At 45.0% G+C, this 21866-nt stretch overlaps 1 protein-coding gene across 3 annotated transcripts in view; it reads left to right on the top strand.

Annotated features, from left to right (window-relative positions):
- The first annotated feature begins 891 nt into the window (after positions 1–891).
- The window catches only part of Dram1 (DNA damage regulated autophagy modulator 1), a 42899-nt gene continuing 21924 nt past the window's right edge, over positions 892–21866 (top strand). For 2 of the 3 annotated variants that reach the window (XR_003837828.2, XM_021174176.3), the window contains exons 1-2: positions 8200–8520; positions 20726–20793. Coding sequence is in view for 2 of the 3 variants with exons in the window: in XM_021174176.3 (XP_021029835.1) it covers positions 8390–8520; positions 20726–20793 (199 nt within the window). In the remaining variant the exon portion in view is untranslated. Of the gene's footprint in view, positions 1022–8199; positions 8521–20725; positions 20794–21866 lie in introns of those variants that run through there. The other variant, XM_029482949.2, reaches the window with a different exon arrangement.

Here is a 21866-nt window from a genome sequence, read left to right as displayed (position 1 = left end):
CATTATGTACTCTGTGTTTGTGCCTGTCTTAGTTAGCATTTTATTGCTGTAAACAGACACCATGACCATGGCAACTCTTTTTTTTTTTTAAGATTTATTTATTTTATAAAGTATTTTATCTAAGTACGCTGTAGTTGTTTTCAGACACACACCAGAAAAGTTTATCAGATCCCATTACAGATGGTTGTGAGCCACCATGTGGTTGCTGGGAATTGAACTCAGGACCTCTGGAAAAGCAGTCAGGGCTCTTAACTGCTGAGACATCTCTCCAACCCTCAACCATGGCAACTCTTATAAGGACAGCATTTAATTGAGATTGGTTTACAGGACCAGAGAGATTCAGCCTATTATTATCAAGGCAGGAGCATGGCAGCATCCAGGCAGGCATGGTGCAGGAGGAGCTGAGAGTTCTACATCTTCATCTGAAGGCTGCTAGTGGAAGACTGACTTCCAGACAGCTAGGATGAGGGTCTTAAAGCCCACATCTACTGTGACACACCTACTCTAACAAAGCCACATTTACTCCAACAAGGCCATACCTTCTAATAGTGCCACTCCCTGGGCCAAGGATATACAAACCATCACTGTGTCCTAACCTGAAACTTCAGTGGGGTGGTCTTAGATGGAAAAATCTTTGGGAGCAAGTTAGGTCATGGGAATAGAGCCCTCCTGATGGAATTAGTGCCCTGTATTGTACAGGGTTCTCAAAAGGAACAGAACAGATAAAATGCATGTGTATGATAAAAGCTGAGGGTTAAGCAAATGATCCAACAATAGCTGCTTACAAAGTGTAAAGGCAGAGAACACAACAGTTGCTCAATCTATGAAGCTGGGGGAGGAGGGTGTCAGCAGCTCTGGTTTGGGGCTAAAGGTCTTGGAGATTGCCAGAGAGCCATTGGAATGGAGGTACAGGCCTTGAAGATTGCCAGAGAGCTGAGGACGCTGGAGTCTGATGGGCCAAAGGGACTGCAGAAGGGCCAACAGGAATCCATGCAAGCATGCTCACCAACGAGGAGCAAAGGTGAGCAGGCAAGCAAGACAGCAGGCAAGCAAGACGGCTTCCTTCTTCCTACCTCCTCTATGGGGGTCTCACTTGGAAGGGGCAGGTCACTTTCAGGGAGGGTCTTCTCACCTTACCTAATTCCATTTGGAGATGCTTTTATACACCTGCCTGAGTGTCTTGTCGCCTAGCTGGCTCAAGTTCCTTGTTGATGACAATACTACTCAGCACACATGCTTTTTAGAAGAAAACAGCACAAGAGCAAGGTTCCTGATATAAAAAGACACATGAGGGTGAACTCTAGGAAATAGGTGCTTACCAGACACTGGATCTGCCAGTACTAGGATCTTGGATGTGTGATAGACAGCTCTCCCACTATAAACTAAGAGACTTAAAATATATGAAAATTTTTGTTTTGTTTGAAATGGGGTCTCATGTGGCCCAGGATGTCCTCAGACTCCCTAGATATCAGAGGCTAACCTTGAACTTCAGACCCTTCTGCTTTCACATGCTAAGTGCTGGGATTACAAAGACTGACACTCCTGGCCTGAAGTGTAAAATTAGGACTATGAGAAGCTCAGCACAGGGGTTGCCATTCAGTGGAAGAGTTTGTGGTTGGCGTTTACAAAGCTCTAGCTTCAATCTCTAGAACAAATTGTGTGTGTGTGTGCGTCTGTGTGTGTGTGTGTGTCTGTGTGTGTGTCTGTGTGTTCTGTGTGTGTGTGTATGTGTGTGTATGTGTATGTTATATTTGAAGAACTTTACATTGAGTTCATTGCACATAAACTATTATAGCTTTTTTTAGAAGAAATATTTTCTTGGCGATAATCTTAAATTTATAGAAAAATTATGATTAGAGAGTTGTATATATTTTTCCCATTTTTGCCTATTGATATTTTTATATTTTTAAAAAAGATTTATTTATTTTATGTGTATGAGTACACTGTAGCTGTCTTTAGACACACCAGAAGAAGGCATCAGATCTCACTACAGGTAGTTGTGAGTCACCATGTGGTTGCTGGGACTTGAACTCAGGTCCTCTAGAAGAGCAGTCAGTGCTCTTAACTGCTGAGCCATCTCTCCAGCCCGCCTATTGATATGTTACATAACCATTGTACATCATCAAAAGAAATTAACGTCTGTGCATGAGCGCTCATTGAGGACAGACATTTTTCCTCACCCTTAGTAACACTCTATCATTTATGCCTATGCACAGACAGTACAGCCCTGTTTAATTTGTGCTATTGCTCAGTTCCAAATAAAGTTATCTGTTTCTTTAGGAAACCTTCATGAGCCTTTACTTTTTTTTGAATAAAACCAAGAACCTGGAAACACCGGTTCTCACCAACCTCAACCCCTATCAAAGTCTCTTTTCCTAAGGTCAGTGACTCCATATTCCAATACAGCTGATGGAGTTCAATCATCTCATCAGATTTTAAGACAGCTTCCCCCAAACAGCATTTCTATAGATACCAGAAGATACATATTTCACAAATGGGTCCGAATCAACTCAAATAGCACCCATAACTGCCCAGGAGGCTACGATCTAATAATCCTCTGGGGAGAGGCAGAATAAATGGGATTCTGCCAGTGAGAAGGGAAAATTAGAAGCTGGAGGTAGTAACTAGTAAGGAATAAGCAATCATGGACTTTAAAAGGGAGTATAGGTTAAAATTTAAAATCAGGGCTGGCGCCGGGCAGTGGTGGCACATGCCTTTAATCCCAGCAGTTGGAAAGCAGAGGCAGGTGGATTTCCCAGTTCGAGGCCAGCCTGGTCTACAGAGTGAGTTCCAGGACAGCCAGGTCTATACAGAGAAACCGGGTCTCGAAAAACCAAAATAAATAAATAAATAAATAAATAAATAAATAAATAAATAAATAAATAAATATAAAAAATAAAATCAGGGCTGGCGAGATGGCTCAGAGGTTAAAAGCACAAATAAATAAATAAATAAATAAATAAATAAATAAAAATAAATAAAAAATAAAATCAGGGCTGGCAAGATGGCTCAGAGGTTAAAAGCACTGACTGCTCTTCCAGAGGTCCTGAGTTCAATTCCCAGCAAACACATGGTGGCTCACAACCATCTATAATGTGGTCTGATGCCCTCTGAAGATAGCTACAGTGTATTCATATAAATAAAATAAATAAATCTTAAAAAAAAACAACTTAAATTCAGTAGTTTATAGCTCCCATGAAGATGGAAGTAATGTTTGACAGACACACCCATGTTAGTGGATGGCAAAGAAAACCATGCCATCCTCAGGTGAGTTAGGATGCTCTCATAGGTTAAGACATTTACTCGCTCTTTTGGCAGGGCAATGTCTCTCCGGGGGAAAATAACTGAAGTGTGCAAAGTCAAAGTATTCCCTGTTATTTTAAATACAGAAGTAAGAGTTGGACATGGTGCTGGAGCAGTGGCTCAATGGTTAAGTGCAATGACTGCTGTTCCAAAGGACCCCGGGTTCAAATCCCAAGAAAGTACTTAATGGCTTACAGCTGTTTGAACTGTCAGGCAGGCAGTGGTGGCACACGCCTTTAATCCTAGCACTTGGGAGCCAGAGGCAGGCGGAATTCTGAATTCAAGGTCAGCCTGGTCTACAGAGTGAGTTCTGGGACAGCCAGGACTACACAGAGAAACCTTGTCTCAAAAAACCAAAAAAAAAAAAAAAAAGGGGGGGGGGCGTAGTGGTGCACAAAGTAAAACTAGGAGTTGGGAAGATCGGCTGTATGGCAATTATGTGAAAGAGAACAGTGTCCTCTCAGGGCTGTTTGACACCATGTGCTGTACACACACACACACACACACACACACACACACACACACACATGCACGCATACACACACACACACACACACACACACACGCACGCTCGCACACGCACACGGTTAGTTATAGTTGTATACCTGTAGGGATCCAGCTTGCTATGAATGACTATCATTACATGGGTCATAGCTGCTGTCCTGCCTGCCAGGTGGTCCTGGCATGCATCCTATTTAGTTTGGTTTCTCTTGCTGTGATAAAATACCAACCAAAACCTTTCTCCACAAAGAAGAAAAGGCTTGATCACAGAGGGAAGTCATGACAGGAACTTAAGGCAGGACCCGAAGCAGACCATGGAGGAACGTTGCTTACTTAGCTGTCTCTCCATGCGCTCAATTTTCTTTTTATATGACCTGGGACTGCCTGGTAAGTAGTGGCATGATCCACTGTAGACTGGACCTTCCTGTACCAACCATTTATCAAGAAAATGCCCCTCAGGCTAGCCTACGAGTTAGTCTGCAGGAGGCATTTTCTCAGTTGATGTTCTCTCTTTTCAGATGACCATAGCTTGTGACAAGATTACAAAAACAAAACAAAACAAAACAACAACAACAACAACAAAACCCACAAAAAACCCTAATAAGCTTATTCCAAATTCTTTAAGAACTAAGTCTCTACAAAGGCTGATGAAGACAGACCTGTGTCTCTTAGCTAATGTTTGACATGTGGATAGATTTTGAGACAGTCCTGGTTGGGGACCAGCAAGAGAGCTCTGTGGCTAAGCCTGATGCTCTAAGTTGGATTCCCCAGAATCCACATACCCACATGGTAGAAGGAGAGACTTGGCTTTTCTAAGTAGTCCTGACCTTCACGCACATTCCATGGCCTGAGCACAAGCTATCATGTGTGCACACACAACATAAATATGTAAACGTATAGAGAAGTGGGAGAAAGAGAAAGCCCAGGTACCTAAAGTTGGCTGCAGGCTTTTGCATAGCATAGCAGTTCAACCCTTCTGTCTTCCATTGTGACCGATACGATCTAATTTCCTGAAACCCAAGACATGCTTTTGTTGGCAGGTCTAAATAGATTGAGTTTGGTGTTGCCTTGGATTTAATTGCCTCTTTGCTTTCTGGCGCCAGCAGCCTTTGGTTGTCAGTCCCCATACCCACTTGCAGTCATTACTGTCCTTGCTGTGACTAATTACCTAAGAAAAGGCTGCTTAAACGTGGAAGGGCTTATTTTGGCTCACAGTTCACAGGAATTCAGCCCACCATGGCAGGCAAGTCACACAGTAGACCAGCTTGATCTGTAGCCCTGAGGGAGGGGGAAAATGTTCCCCTGGCCTTTTCTTCCTCTCCTTTTTATTCACTCAGAGCCCATGGGATGGTGCTGCTTGCTTGAAGTTAAGCCTTTTTTGGAAATGCCTTCAGAGACACATCCACGGTGTGTTACATTAATATTCTAGCTATCTCCTAATATCATTAAGTTGACAATTGAAATGAATCATCATTATGCTGGCTTTCCTCAAAATTAGCCTATTCGTTGTAATTAACAAAAATGCCTTAAGTAGTCTGCATTTGTCTTTGGGTATACAGCTTTACCTTGTATCTTAGGCAGGGTTTGTATTCCTGCACAAACATCATGACAAAGAAGCAGGTTGGGGAGGAAAGGGTTTACTCAGCTTACACTTCCACATTGCTGTTCATCACCAGAGGAAGTCCGGACAGGAACTCACACAGGGCAGGAACCTGGAGGCTGGAGCTGATGCAGAGGCCATGGAGGGATGATGCTTACTGGGTTGCTTCCCCTGGCTTGCTCAGCTTGGCTTCTTATAGAGCCCAGGACTACCAGGCCAGGGATGGCACTACACACAATGGGCTGCCCCCCCCCCCACCTTGTTCATTAATTGAGAAAATGCCTGTGATGGCTTGTATATGCTCGGCCCAGGGAGTGACATTATTCAGAGGTGTGGCCTTGTTGGAGTAGGTGTGTCTCTGTGGGTGTAGTCTCTAAGACCCTCACCCTAGCTTCCTGGAGGTGAGTCTTCCACTAGCAGCCTTCAGATGAAGATGCAGAACTCTCAGGTCCTCCTGAACCATGCCTGCCTGGATGGTGCTGAGCTCTTGCCTTGACAATAATGGACTGAACCTCTGAACCTGTAAGCCAGCCCCAATTAAATGTTGTCTCTATAAGACTTGCCTTGGTCACGGTGTCTGTTCACAGCAGTGAGATTTCAAGGTGAGCTGGAGACTAGCCTAGGTCACACAGAGAGATTCTAAAAAACAAAACAAAAATGAGAGAGAGAGAGAGAGAGAGAGAGAGAGAGAGAGAGAGAGAGAGAGAGAGAGAGAGAGAGAGAGCCTAAACAGCAAAAACAATAATTGTCAAATTGGGGTTTGTAGAGCATTATACAATCAACAAAGATATAAGGTGATCAAATGGAGTGCTTTTGTGGGGTCATTAGTCCTCTGTCTAAGGGAGAATTTCATTTTGATCTAAATTTTACTAATGGTAAAAAAGGAGACATAGGGTGGGGAGTGGAGATGGGGCAGAAGACTGAGAGTGGGTTTTCAAAACACAGGAAACCAGGTAAAGATGTATGATGAATACTGTGAATGACAGCTTTTGTGATATCTAAGGTGGTGTGTGCATGTGTACACGTGTGTGTTTGAGGGTATTGTAGCATGTGTGTGGAAGTCTAAGATAGCTCAAGGCAGTCAGTTTTCTCCTTCTATTATGTGGGCCCATGAAATGGAATTCAGGTCATCAGGCTTGGCAGCAAGCCCCTGCAGCCACGGAGCCCTCTCTTAGGCCCAGGTTTCTATAAGCTTGAAGTGACTGAGGGACTGGCTCTCCAGATGCTGTAAGGAGACGTTCTGGCTGAACGGTGGTTTTTTGTTGTTGTTGTTTTTCGGTTTTTTTGAGACAGGGTTTCTCTGAATAGCCCTGACTGTCCTGGAACTTACTCTGTAGACCCCGGCTGAAGATTTTTAAATGGGTCCAAAGAGTCCCCCCCTCCCCCCACAGTCATGATTGAGTGATATTTGAGACAGGATCTCTGTAGCCCATGTGTGTCTAGGACTCACTGTGTAGCCCAGTCTGGCTCTGAGCTCTTGGTTGTCCTGCTCAGCCTTTCCAAGTGTCGAGATTGCAGGTGTGAGCTCCACATCTGGCTAAAACCAAGTCACCCCTTGCCTCATGGGTATTTAAATATCTTAAAGAAGCAAGCATTTACAGTCTGTGCAGTTTTGCTGTCTCCTTGGCGTGCCAAAGCAGTCTTGTTTGGGTCTGGTTAATTATTTCCTTTTGGAGTCAGGGATGTAGTAGGGTGCTAGCCCGAGGTCATGTGCTCAGCCCCAGATGTCCCCTTGAAAGCTCTGTTATTCTCTTGGGTCCCCAGCTCTGATCTGGTCTATTTCGTTTTTTTAAAATCCTGTTCTACATAGCCAGTAGATCCGTTTTCTAGTTCTGATGGTGTTTAATCCCTGTAGGCTATTCCCTAGCATGGTATGGCACACAAGGCACATTTATGTGGCTGAGATGAACCTGTATTAGGTCATCTATGGCCAAAAGTGGTGCTCAGAATTCCCAAACTATAGCTCAGACCCGCAGAGCTAGCCAGTGCTTCAGGAACACCGATTGGTTTGGTGCCTGGTTGGGTGGATCTGAAATGGATCAAGTCATCTTGTCTTGCTGCTAGGAAATAAATACTCGAAGTAGAATTGGTGGGAACAGATATATACTCCAAGTAGCTTTTGGTGGGTGGGCCAGGGCTGAATCCAACCCTTTCTGTCACTTGCCTGAATTAGATCCTTTGTCCATTCTAGGCAAGTGCTCTACCATTGGGCTACATTTCCAGCTCTTTAGAGGGCGGCTCACTAAGCTGCGCATTCAGACCTTGAACTTGTGATCCTCTTGCTTCAGCCTCCTTAGTAGTCAGGCAGCAGGGATGACAGACTTGTGCTATCAGGCCTGGCTACTACGCGATTTGGCTTTCCCGGTGCTTATCACAAAGGTGTGTGTGACGTCCATGCCCAGTGACCCAAACATCATTGAGCCCCTTTGCCTGAACTCCAGAACCCATAGCGCGACCCGATGGGGTGCGCATCACTGGTGGCCAGGCTCTGGAAGGAAGTTCAGTGGGTGCTGGAGAGAGAGGCTCAGAGGAAAAACCCCCAAGGGAAGGAGGAGTTGGGAATCCAGCCAGTTTGGCGGGACTTGCCCAAGAGCTGGCCAGCCTCGCGGGGTCCCGCGTCTCCCGCCGCACCCACCCGTCGCTGTCTCAAGCAAAAGCGAAAGGAAGCCGAGCGGTCCCGCGTGGCGTGGCGTGGGCGGGGAGGTGGCTGCGCGCTCTAGCTCCGCGGGACCAGGCTGCCGCTTTATGACTTCACCGGTTTCGCAACAAGCCAAGACCGCCCGCGCCCCACCCACCCGGCTGCCCGTCCGCTCTCCGCCCTCGGGTCTCTGAGCGCTTCCCTCCCTCCGGGGCTGGGCCTGCCCGGGCCGTCGCGGAGCCTCTGTCCCGCCGCGCCGTTAGCTGTCTGTGTCTTGGCCACCGCCTCCAGGCAGTCCGCAGCAAGCCAGCTTCTTGGTCCGACGAGCTCAGCGCCCTCTCACCGCGATGCTGTGCTTCCTCAGGGGAATGGCTTTCGTCCCCTTCCTCTTGGTGACTTGGTCGTCCGCAGCCTTCATCATCTCCTACGTGGTCGCGGTGCTCTCTGGGCACGTCAACCCCTTTCTCCCCTATATCAGGTGAGGGGCAAGAGGAGCGTGAGGGACCAGGGGAGCTGAGAGGGAGGGAAGGCGTCCAAGCCAGGCATGAGTAGTGGAAATTCTTGAGGTAGTGGAAAGGTGTGACAAGATAATCTCTGGGATCCCCGGGCAAGTTTAGAGAGTCAGGAAGCACGTGTGGGTTCTGCCTTTAATGAGAAACAGTGCTCAGAGCCGCATCTAGCGGACAGCTAGACAGCTGGTGGCACCTTTAGACGTGGGGTATGGGGTAAAATCTTGGGGAGAGCCTTCTTTGGTGACACTCAGACAAGGAGAGTTCCTAAGATACCATTTATTGTAAGAAGATCCAGGCATGTGGCAAACTGCTCACTGATTTCTCTTCCCAACAACTCCTGGCTCCTCCCCTCCCTCCCTCTTCCCCTCTCTGTCTCTGAGACTGGATCTCCCTATGTAGCCCAGGTTGGCCCGAAGTCTAGGGTGGTATTCACAAGTCTACCTTCTGCTTCTCTAGTGCTGGGATTTAAAAGTCTTCACCACCACAGGGGGTTCATTTCTAACAGCTAAAATTTCTTTTCCATGAAAGAAAATGGAGGTTTAAACTGGTGGAGATACACCAGTAGGTCATTGGTGTGAGAGCTACCCTGGTCCCCTTGTGCCAACAGCAGTACCTTTAGGATGGACCTGCCTCATACTCCTCTGGACCTGGTGCATCTAAAGTCAGAACCCTCAAGTTGTCAAAACCTGTGAAGTTTCCTTTGTTTCCTACTTAGTCTCCATCTTTCCTGAAGATCCTTTATCCACAGCTGGGGCAACAGCTTGATCCTCCTTTTTTTTTTTTTTTATTAGATATTTTCTTCATTTACATTTCAAATCCTATCCCCAAAGTTCCCTATACCCTCCCCCCACCCTACTCCCCAACCCACCCACTCCTGCTTCTTAGCCCTGGCATTCCCCTGTACTGGGGCATATGATCTTCGCAAGACCAAGGGCCTCTCCTCCCATTGATGGCCGACTAGGCCATCCTCTGCTACATATGCAACTAGAGACACAGCTCTGGTGGGGGAGATACTGATTAGTTCATATTGTTGTTCCACCTATAGGGTTGCAGACCCCTTCAGCTCCTTGGGTTCTTTCTCTAGCTCCTTCATTAGGGGCCCTGTGTTCCATAGAATAGATGACTGTGAGCATCCACTTCTGTATTTGCCAGGTACTGGCATAGCCTCACAACAGCTTGATCCTCTTTAACATCTCCGAATTTTGTGATGGGGTATCTGGATATCTGTGTCCTTTAAGGAAGACTTTAAAGATTATCTATATCTATCTATCTATCTATCTATCTATCTATCTATCTATCTGTATATGTATATGTATATATATACAGATATATATATACATATCTGTATATATATATATGTATATATATATATATATATAGAGAGAGAGAGAGAGAGAGAGAGAACTGTAGCTGTCTTCAGACACACCAGAAGAGGGCATCAGATCCCGTTACAGATGTTGTGAGCCACTGTGTGGGTGTTGGGAATTGAACTGAGAACCTCTGGAAGAGCAGTCAGTGCTTTTAACCCCTGAGCCATCTCTCCAGCCCTGAAGAAGACTTTAGTAGTTGGCCTTGTGTCCCTGAAAAACCCTTGGAATGGTTCCTCAGAACACATCTCAGTCCTGGGTGCCAGCACCTTTGTCCCTTCTCTCATTAATAAACCACGATCCACTTGCTTGGCCGTGTATAAGATTGAGCTCTTCTCGTCCTTGCTCTCCTCCTGAGGACGTAATAGCTATGCTTTGCCTAGATCTGAAGTTCACTCCCAGCTACTATGTGATATGGATCCAGCCAGGCTGTCAGAGGCAAGGCTGGAACCATTGTGTCGGATGCGGTTATGAGTGGCATTCCCTTAAAGTGAATCTGGTTATCTATGGGAGATAACCAGAGTGGAGCAATGACCTCACATCGGTAGGAACTATAATCCAAAACAAACATGATTGCCCAAGTGTGCCTGGGGATGTGGGATTGATTATTACCTCTTTAGCAGCAGGGGTGGGCACTGGGCTGTCTCTAAGCCTTTGATATAATGGCCAGATACAGGCAAGAGCTAGACATCTTGAAGCAGACATCAAGAACTAAAGTAGGAAAGGTCATACAGGCTTTTAATTCCAGCACTTGGAAGACAGAGGCAGGATTTCTGTGAGTTCGAGGCCAGCCTGGTCTACACAGTGAGTTCCAGGACATCCAGGGCTATATCAGTAGATAGGAGCACTTACCAAACATGTACAAAACTGTGGGATTAATCCCCAGCATGGCAGAACAGGAAGACAAAGAACAAAAGTTACAAAAGCCCTTTGCAGCCGGGCGTGGTGGTGCACGCCTTTAATCCCAGCACTAGGGAAGCAGGGGGATTTCTGAGTTCGAGGCCAGCCTGGTCTACAAAGTGAGTTCCAGGACAGCCAGGGCTATACAGAGAAACCCTGTCTCGAAAAACCAATAAACAAACAAACAAACAAACAAACAAAAGCCCTCTGCAGACCCATCTCTGTGTACAGCCTAGTATGCACATAGTGAGTTCCAGGATATGCAGGGCGACAAGATGGACCCTGTTTCAAAAAAAGTCCTCTGCTTACTATTTATCTCGGTGGGTCTTCCGGCTCTTCCTCTCCCCTCCCTTCCCTCTTCTCCACTCCTCTCTTCTCTCCTTCCCACTCTGTACTTCCTCTGACCCACCAATATTCCTTTCTGTGTCTGCCTTGAGTCTGTTTTTGTGAGGCAGGTTCTTGCTATGTAGCCCAGACTAGCCTCGTACGTGTGACATTCCTCTGGCCTTAGCTTCCTGAGTGTTGAGATTCCAGGCTTGGGTCACTACTTCTAGCCATGTCTCCTCCTCCCTCACCTTTTTTCCTTTTTGAAACTGGGCATCCCCCTGTAGTCCATGCTGGGGGTCTCCATCCTCCTGCCTCAGCCACCCAAGCAGCTGGGATTAAAAACCACTGGCTCCCAAGTCCTGGAGCTTTCTTTGCTTTTGTTGTTGCTTCTGGTGCTGAGGATGGAGCAATGTCTAGCGGCCTGCTCCCTGTGTTGTAGACACGTGCACATCTCTTCAGAGCCACGGCACTGGCTGTCTAGCTATCTCCAGATCTTCTCCTTTCTTTAAACATCATGTCAGCAAAGCCCGTTCTAATGTTTGGCAGGGTAGCTCAAGATTTAAAATTGCATTCGACCACTTTGGACTCCTATAACCAATCCTTGTGCGCGCGCGCCAAGTCCATGATATACAAGTGGAGACCAGAGGACAATTATTTGTTGAACTCCATTCTCTACTTAATGTGGTTTCCAGGGCTCAAACTCTGGATCTCAGGCTTGGCAGCAAGTGCGTTTTGCCCACTGACCGGTCTTTGAGGCCACGTGCTTGCAATTTTAACCTGCCTGTTTCACGGTGTGGTTCACTCGTCTATGGATCTCCAAGGTGTTTCCTCAGCTCCCGAGGGGCAACCACATCGATGGTCCAACTGCTTGAAGGCAGCAGAGGCGAACCACAGGCGTTATTCCCAGTCCCTTATTCACTGCAGCACCCATTGCCTCCTAACAAATCTGAAATATACGAACCCCAAAAGCTTAGACAGTGGGTGGAGCCCAGTGGCAAGTGTCTTTGCCTAGTACCTTCCAGGCCCTTTGCTTGGTCAAAAACAAATACCCCTCCCCCATCTGTTTAGCCAAGGTCATGGTGGATCTCAGTAGGATAAGACCAGTCAATTGGGGACTTGGTTCCTCAGTGTGAGTTCCTTCACTGTTTGGCCATTGTGGTGGTCTGGTATTTTTAGCGCATTTATGAAATAAGAGGGAAACCACTACCCAGGATGACCTTAAAGTCTAGCTTCCTTATCAGACAACACTGTTGGATTTTTTTTTTTCCTTTTTTTTTTTCCTTTTTGGTTTTGTTTGTCTTTTGACATCAAGTCTCGAGTAGCCCCGGCTAGTCTCAGACTTGATAAGAAGCCAAGATTACCTTGAATTTTTGGTCTTCCTGCTTCCATCTCTCAAGTGCTTAGATAATAGGCCTTGCTATTCTTTAATGTGTTGCATAAATGGTCAGATGATTCTGAGACAAGGAAAGATACTCAAACCCAGCCATAAAAATGATTCCAGTTGGAATTCACTGATGCTGTTTTTCATTTGATAACACACTATTGGCAACATAGTGGGTGTGTGTGCGGGGCAGTGAGGATGGGGGCGGGAGAATGGGGATGGGGACACAGACTTTTTCCTGGGAATCCAAATTGATTTAAAAATTTTAAATATGCTGGGCGTGGTGGTGCATGCCTTTAATCCCAGCACTCGGGAGGCAGAGGCAGGAGGATTTCTGAGTTCGAGGCCTGCCTGGTCTACAAAGTGAGTTCCAGGACAGCCAGGGCTATATAGAGAAACCCTGTCTCGAAAAACCAAAAAAAAAAAAAAAAAAAAAAAAAAAAATTTTTTAAATATGTTCTTTTTTTATGTGAATGGGTATTTTGCCTGCACGTATGTATGTCTGTGCACCATGTGCATGCTGGATGCTCTGGGAGACTAGAGAGTGTCAGATCCCCTCGGACTGGTTGTCAGCAGTCATGGAGGTGCTGAGAATCAAACCCAGGTCTTCTGGAAGAGCAGACAGTGTTCCTAACCACTGAACTTTCTTTCCAGCCCCTGATTTTAAATTGTATGGGAGGGCTTTAGTAAAAAGAACAAGCAAGCAAACAAACAGACACAAACCAAACCAAACCAAAAACTATGAAAATGAGAAACACATCATGTGTGTAACAGTTGTACAGTTTTTTTTTTTTTTTTTTTTTTTTGACAAGTATCCTACAGGTTTGCCCACCTGTCTGAAAGAAATGCATACCTGTGAGGTAGCTCACAGTGTTTCCAGTCACTCATTTAGTTACACATTATGTGTGGTAGGGAGCAATCTCTAGCTTAGGGTGTGTGGCAAGGTCTCTCCTATTGAGCCACAAGCTTGTTTTCAGGAAGCTTGGAAGCCGGCTAAGTAGCCATAACAAAGAACTTGCTAAATACATAGATTAGCCAGAGAAAGTGGTGCTTCCAGCAAGAGCTACATGACGTCTTCTCTTTGAAGCCCTGTATCCCCAGGCTCTTAAATCTCCAGGATACTTTATTACGTGGGCTAAAAGCAAGATGTGCAACAAAGCTTGCTATTTTTAGTTAGCAACAATGGAGAGAAAGAATACACACTTGTATCAGCTTGCCTGAAGATTAATCGGAAGCTGGGTATGCTAGCTTGGTACTTAATCTCCGCAGTCCAGGGGCAGAGTCAAGATACTGATTGAGGTCTGGGGGTGGGGGGTGGGGGGGGGGCTGAGATAGATAGGAAGACTTCAGCTGGTGAGTTCAAGGCCAGCCTGGTTTACATAGCAAGCCGCAGGACTGACAGGACAACATACTTGAGACACTGTCTCAAGAAAAGAAAACAAAAAAGGAAATGTTAGCATGCATCAGGTCCTAGAGTAATCACCAGCCTCTCAAATAAAGAGACTAATAAAAAATGTTTGTTGCAGAGGGCCACTGAGGTCAGTAAGACATTATAAAAATATTACTGGCATATTCCCCACCCCCCCGTGTTTTTAATATTTTAAACAAATTGGCTCTCTACCCTACTCTTAAATTTACAACATAAAATCAGACACCAGCTACATGTAGAACGTTGGAGTAATATAACATTTGTGTGTGTGCATTATGAGCCCATTTAATGCAAACACATCAAAACCAAGAATAAATAAAAGCCACCCTCATGGGATTAGGCCACACCCACATTATCAAGCACAGCCAACCACGCTTAATTTGGAGTGTGTCTTTTCCTTCTCTAGGTTCTTGGGTATCAGTTTATCCATATGGGCTTCCATCCATAACATCTAGGCTACCTTCTTAAAGGGTGCCCTACCTTGAAAGTGTGCTTGTATCTCAAACGTGATCCTCCACTCCAAAACCCCACCGTTTTGTTGGTTCTGGGTCCCAGCCTGGACTTTTGTACTGTTTACGAGGAGTCTGATTTTGCTCAGCATTTAACCACCTATGTTGTTCCTCATGACCCTAATTCCTGCTCAATAAACAAGTGGCAGAAAACTGGGCTACCTGTAGAATTCAGACACTTTAAAGTGGGATCCAGAGTTGCAGAGTAAATGACAAAAAAAGTTGATCCGGTTTTTCATTTCAAAATCAAAAACACAGGCAGGATGCGGCTTAATGCCTTTAATCACAGCGCTGGGGAGGCACAGGCAGGTGAATCTCTGTGAATCTGAGGCCTGCTTGGGCTACATAGCACGAGCCTGTCTGAAGGAAAAATTGAGCGTGGTGGCTTGTACTTATCATCTCAGCACTTGAGAGGCAGGGGGAGGTGGAATACTGTCAGTTCAAGGCCAGTCTAGTCTCCATAGTGAAAGCCTATTGAGACAGGGTTAGGGAATGAGACACAGCTTTCAAAATAAAAACAAAAGGCCCAACACAAAGTAGTTAGTATTGTTACTTGAGAGAGAGAGAGAGAAAGAGAGAGAGAGACAGAGAGAAAGAGAGAGAGAGAATGAATTCTTTAAAAAGTGACTTGCCCAAGGCTTTATAAGTAGGGACACAGAAGCCGGGGCGTGGTGGCGCACGCCTTTAATCCCAGCACTCGGGAGGCAGAGGCAGGCGGATTTCTGAGTTTGGGGCCAGCCTGGTCTACAAAGTGAGTTCCAGGACAGCCAGGGCTATACAGAGAAACCCTGTCTCGAAAAACCAAAAAAAAAAAAAAAAGTAGGAAGACAGGCTGAACATTTACAACTATCTAAAACTAATTTCAATGGACAAGGTTAGGAACTCTTCCCTGCTGCCTCCTTAAGCATTTCCCCATTGTCCTGCAAGCACAGCCTTACATGCTGCGGTTAGGGTTTTTCCGGGCTCTTCTGGAGCCATTGTTGAGGAGTTCGGTTTACGATAGCTCTTTAGTGTGCTCTCGATAGACTGAAATGTCAAGAGGTCTTTAAAGTGTAGCTCTCCTGTTTTCAAGTTGAGAGGAAAGGTTAAACGTTAACAGCCAACCCAGTCCTGGAAATAGGCAGGAGTTTTTGCCTTTTTGGAAGCAGACAGAATTCCCTAGGCTGGCCTCTAACTCCTGATCCTCCTGCTCTAGCGCCTCCGTGTTGGGATTTACGGGCACACGCTGTCTTTCTTCGCCACTCCTCCACTGCCTTTAATTTTATATTTATTTAGTTATTTATCATATATGGTGCCTATGCCAGTGAATGCCAGTGTATGTACCCAGAGACCTTATTCCATAGAGACACAGTCTCTCACTGAACCTGGCCTTAGACTTACTTATAAGCCTCAGTCTGAACACGAATGATGTTACACCCTGTGCTAGGCGTCTACACTCCCAACTGAGCCGTCAGCCCTGGCTTTAGATAATGGGAAATCACATGTATCTGCTGATAAAGAATGTCATTTGGCCATGCTTGGGAAAGTCATGCATGTGTTCTTTGTATTGTTCCAGCATTAAGTGATTCTTCACCGCCTTAGCAAAAATTTAGTTTGGAGTATGTTCCTCAGATTTCTTGGAATCATCCAAAGTTGGCTTAACATATATAAATGTAAACTTATATAAATGTAAACACAGGAAATGTGCTCATAATTGATTTCCCAGGTACACCTTGTTTGGGAATTACTGTGTGTATGCTGGCTTCAACAGCTTCTAAACCATGGGCAAAGGAAACATTACTTCCTCTCATGCAGCTGCCTACCATAAGTATCTCCTTAAGAAGACCAGTAAAGTGGATGAGGCCAGGGCAGGACCAAGCACTCTGGGAAGCCATGAGATGAAAGAATGAAGTGCTTGGGAATAAGAAAGGTGGGTCTCAGCTAGATTGGAAAGCAACTGGTCTGCCTTCTCATGTTCCCAGTTTCTCGAATCAGGCACCCAGATATACCTATGTTGCCCAAATACATCCCTCAGTACCTGTGAAGGACTGGTTCCTAGACAGCCTCTGGTTACAGGAATCTGGGGATACTGAAGTCAGTGGCTGCTCAATGTGTTGGGGTTTGCCTACAACCCCGCACAGCATCCTGTATACTTTAAGTCATCTCTACATTACTTAGGATACAAGGTAAACACTATGAAAAAAGCCCGTGAACAATATTGTTTAGGGGATAGTGACAAGGGTATTCAGTACACATGCATTTCAAAATGTGTTTTGGATTCTTGCTTGGTTGAATCCCCGGATTCAGTATATATGGCGATAGCTATGGATGGTCAGCTTCTCTCCCTCCGACCTTGTGTGATGGTATCATTAGATTTGAGTTTGAACAGGAAGATAAAAAAAAAAACACTTGTTTTCTTGACTTCCCCTTGCACAAAAAGTGGAATGCGTTTCTCAACATTCACTTGCCATATAATATATAATATCAGAGACCTGACAGATTTACGAAGTTCTTTTCTTTTCTTTTTCACTTTTCTTTTCTTAAGACAGGGTATCACTATGTAGCCCTGGCTGTCATGGAACTCAATATGAGGATCAGATGGCCCTTGAACTCACAGAGATCTGCCTGCCTCTGCCTCTGCCTCCTGAGTGCCAGGGTTAAGGACATGCATAACCACACCCAGCGTGAAGACAGCTTTCCTTGATAGTAAGAATGCTTTCACTTTTACTAATGATAATGTACACGCAATACTATTGCTTATCATTTATTACTATTATTTTATAGTTAGCATACTAAGTGACAAGTTCAGTTATGGATATCACACACACACACACACACACACACACACACACACACACACACACAAACCTACTCAAACCACCACACACATTGACCCCCATAGATTCATGTGTTTGAACACTTGGCCACAGGAGTGGCACTATTAAGAGCTGTGGCCTTATTGGAAGAGATGTGGCCTTGTTTGAGGAAGTGCATCATTGGGTAGGTGGGTTTTGAGTTCTTTATGCTCAAGTTTTATCTACCTATCTATCTATCTATCTATCTATCTATCTATCTATCTATCTATCTATCTATCTCTATCCATCCATCCATCTATCTATCCATCTATCTATCTTCTATCCTTTCTTTCTTTCTTTCTTTCTTTCTTTCTTTCTTTCTTTCTTTCTTTCTTTCTCTCTCTCTTTCTTTCTTTCTATTTGTGTGCGCACGTGCGTGTGTGTGTGTGTGTGTGTGTGTGTGTGTGTGTGAGAGAGAGAGAGAGAGAGAGAGAGAGAGAGAGAGAGAGAAAGAGAGGGAGGGAGAGGGAGAGTTTTATATCATAAGTCCATAAGCCTAGGTGGGCCTTGAACTTGAGGTAATCCTCTTGCCTCAGCCCCTCACTGCTGGGAAAACATTGACCAACCATACCACTCCCACTTTTTGTTGATGAATTCTGATTGTTTTGAGTATGTTTCATTGATAAGTGAATAATAAATCATAATGCTGTTTGTAGAGTCATGGCAAAGTTTTTTGTTTTTTTTTTTTTTAAGTAGTTGTGGTGCTGACAACTACCTACGGTGATGAAAAGATGGGGGACGTGAGCCTACGGGGTATGAGCTAACACATTGATGTTAGCTGCTGTGCACTCAGAATTCTGGAGAGAAATCGGATAGAGGGTGCATGCCATTGCTTGTCATAGAGACTTTACAGTTTAATTCCTGAGAGGCTTGCGCCCTCACCTACTTAATCTCTTCCTGGAACACAGCAAAGACACAGGGGTCCCTTTTCACGTACATGGCTGTGCATTCCCTTGTTGTGCTGGGGCCAGCAGGTATCATATCAGAAAGCCATCCGTGGATTCCTCTTTCCAACTCCATGTTCAGTGTCTGGAACATTGCTAGTCTTTGTTTCACATGTTGTGGGTACAGTTGCCCCAAGGACTTGGCAGATGCTAGCAAATTAAGCAGTTTCTGGAGCTGGCTGTTCAACCTCTGTCTGCACAGCACTGGTTCCTCCGCCCACTCATTCTGATGGCTTTGCTTGACTGCCGTTGGCAGCCATGGAATGAATCAAGGAGGATGTTGGGTATAAGATTCCTCTGCAACTTGAACAAGTTGTGAGATCTCTCAGATACACGATCTCTTCCTGAATAAAATGGAGTTTGTAGAAGACACACCCATACACATTCAACTAGCCTCGTGAAGGTGAAATTACCAATAGTAACAGCGTAGTTGTTTTCTAGCAACTTTTCAGAATGTCTTTACACCCCAACCACATACTTTCTTGAATACCAACCCATTATGTCATTTCCTTTCCTTTCCAAACATGTAGATGTCCTAGCTCCTGTCCCTGCCTGCGTGTCTGTGTGAGGTGGTAGATGGTTGGCAAGTGCTCTGCCCCACCTCCCTGGCGGTTACTTTTCTACTCCCTAAGGTGGAGACAGGAAGGCTAGATGTTCTTCACAGACTTAATCGTCTGGCAAAAGTGCTGCCTGAGGGTCAGGCTCTCCCTGCCCTTACTCTGTTCCTGGCTCTCATCCCTTCCCCTAGCCGGCTAAGCCCTGGGCTCAAAAGGGCACCCTGCTCGTGGGTAGCCTTCTCCAGCCCTCCTTCAGTGTAGGAAGCTGGAGAAGAGGGGGTATTTCCTTCTAACCAAGCTCTGACATTACAATGGAAACAGCAAGGAGTCAAGGGGCTTGCTAAGACTCTCTGTCTTCTCTTTTAAAGTTCTTCGTCTGCAAAACCCAGGAGGTTCCTGCTTTCTCTTTGGACAGGCTTTCGGGTGGAATTTTCCACATGCTGGGAAGTGTGCCTTTTCAACGCGATCCGTTTTCAACACATACATTTCAGAGCTATTTTTAAAAGTGGAAGTACCCGGGACCAGCACAAGTTGCTTCATGCCTGGAGCACCATTGTTCCAACAGTTTTAAACTGGGAAGGTGGCTTGTAAGCAGCTTGACCTGTTGTAACCTGATAGCAGTGAAAAGGAAATATAGGATGTGCCCAACACTTTCTCGGACTGGAACTGGGTACTTGTACACACTAGGCACTTTAATACTGAGCCATGCTCCCAGGTCTTCAACACTACTTTCTGAGTCACCTCACGGACTGGTAGACCGCACCCAAGACTTATTTTTTTCTATGGGAACCTCTCTTAAGGTAATTGATTAGACAAGCAGGTATGTTCAACTCTTGGCTTAAAGGCTGCTTGCAGTTGAGCCCAGCTATGAAGGAGCCTTCCTTGTGGTGGGGTTTCCATAAGTACTTAGCAGGGCTCCCTAGTATTGCTTAGTTTCTGTTACTCTATTGTGCATAAATCCAGTCATTAAAGATTAAAGTAGTGCCTTTATGTGAACTAATTGTTTCAATCATGGGATTTTTTTTAAAGTACATTTTCCAGTTACTTTGATTTTCAAAATATTCATACTCAGTTCTTCATCGAGAAGCAACATACATGCAGCTTGCCAAGTGGGGTTGTTCGAGAAACAGTTATTCTGGTTATTTTAAACACCTAGCATGCATATGGGCAGGTGCAGGTGTGGATGCTTGTGTGTGCACACACATCTGTCTTCAAGACCAGATCTCTGTCTTAGTTAGGGTTTCATTGCTGGGAAGAGACACCACGGCAAGGCATGACCAAGACAACTCTTATAAAGGCAAACATTTAATTAGGGCTGGCTTACAGGTTTAGAGGTTCAGTCCATTATCATCATGGCAGGAAGCACGGCAGCATCCAGGCAGGCACTGGTGCTGGAGAAACGTGGTGTTTGACCTGCAGTCAGCAGAAGGAGACTGTGTTGCTGGACATAGCTTGAGCATCTCTGACCTCAAAGCCCACCCCACAGTGATACAAAGCCACACCTCCTAAATAGCACCACTCCCTACTATGAGCCTATGGGGGCCGATTCATTCCTTGCTGATTCAGCCTGGCTGGCTGGACAGCCAGTGCGTCCCTTAGGATTACGAATGTGAGAAACCACATTTGGGTATTTTACGTGGGTGCTGATGATTGAACTCAGCCTCGTGCTTGTCCAGGAAGCACTTCGCTAACAGGTTGAGCTCTCTAGCCCTATATTTAATCTTTTTATGGTAGAAAAGAAATTTTTAGGTTTCTCTAGAGCCCAAACAAAAATTCCCTAGGATGAACTCAGTTTGTATCTTTGCAATTCAAGTGTCTGAACACCTTGAAAGATCAATTTAAAACGAACCAATTATCTGCCCAGGGGTTGGCATTGAGATTCCTTTTGAAATAATTCAAATATTTTATTATTTTCTTTTTCAGTGACACAGGAACAACTCCTCCAGAGAGTGGTATTTTTGGATTCATGATAAACTTCTCTGCGTTTCTTGGTAAGTAGAATTATGCACTACTTTGAGAAGCTAAGATATATATTTTTTAAAAAACAAAATTATATATAGCTTTGTTATACTTTTTTTTCGTTGGTTTTTCGAGACAGGGTTTCTCTGTGTAGCCCTGGCTGTCCTGGAAACTCACTTTGTAGACCAGGCTGGCCTCGAACTCAGAAATCCGCCTGCCTCTGCCTCCCGAGTGCTGTGATTAAAGGCGTGTGCCACCACGCCCTGCTTTTGCTATACTTCTACAATGAGGCTACACACCTGGTAATCTGAGGCAGAATTTTAAGAGGTACTTTTAAATTACAAATTTCTGAAATGGAGTCAAAATTTTTATTCTATCTAATGTTTATTTTTATACCAGGCGGTGGTGGTACACACTTTTAATCCTATTACTTCGGGGGAAGAGACAGGCAGATCTCTGATCTCAAGGCCAGCCTGGTCTACAGAATGAGTTCTGGGACATCCAGAGTTACACAGACAAACCCAGTCTCAAACAAAATCAAAATCAAAAACAAAAAACAAAACACAAAACAAAACAATCAAACAAAAACCCAAACCAACCAACCAACCAACCAACCAACCAAAAAACCTCCCCAAACATAAAAACTCCCCCAAACAAAAAGATTTATTTTTATTACTTGTGTCTGTGTGCATGCACCAATGTGCACGTGTTATGATACTTTTTTTTTTTAACTATTTGTGTACATACACAAACATGTGTGTGTCGGTGCCTTCAGGAGCTAGAAGAGGGAGTCAAGCCCTCTTGGAGTTGGAGTTACAATCCCTTGTGAGTCACTCAGTGTGGATGCTGGGATCTGAACTCCGGGCATTTGATAGAAAAATGTATTTATTCTTTTCTCATACAATACATCCTGGCCACAGTTTTTTCCTCCCTCCAGCCCTGCCAGTCACCACCCCAACCTTCAGAAAAAGAGCAGGCACCCCAGGGATATCAACTGAGCATGGTATAACAAAATTAATAGCCAGAAACTATAAACAACCTAGATGTCCCTCAACTGGAGAATGGATGAAGACAATGCAATGGAGTATTATTCAGCTGTCAAAAA

The sequence above is a fragment of the Mus caroli genome, unplaced genomic scaffold (assembly GCF_978045245.1).
Source record: "Mus caroli unplaced genomic scaffold, Mus_caroli_1 scaffold_9, whole genome shotgun sequence".
NCBI classification, from domain to species: Eukaryota; Metazoa; Chordata; class Mammalia; order Rodentia; family Muridae; genus Mus; species Mus caroli.
Note: the sequence above shows the minus strand (reverse complement) of the source record. Positions and strands in the feature narration are given on the sequence as shown.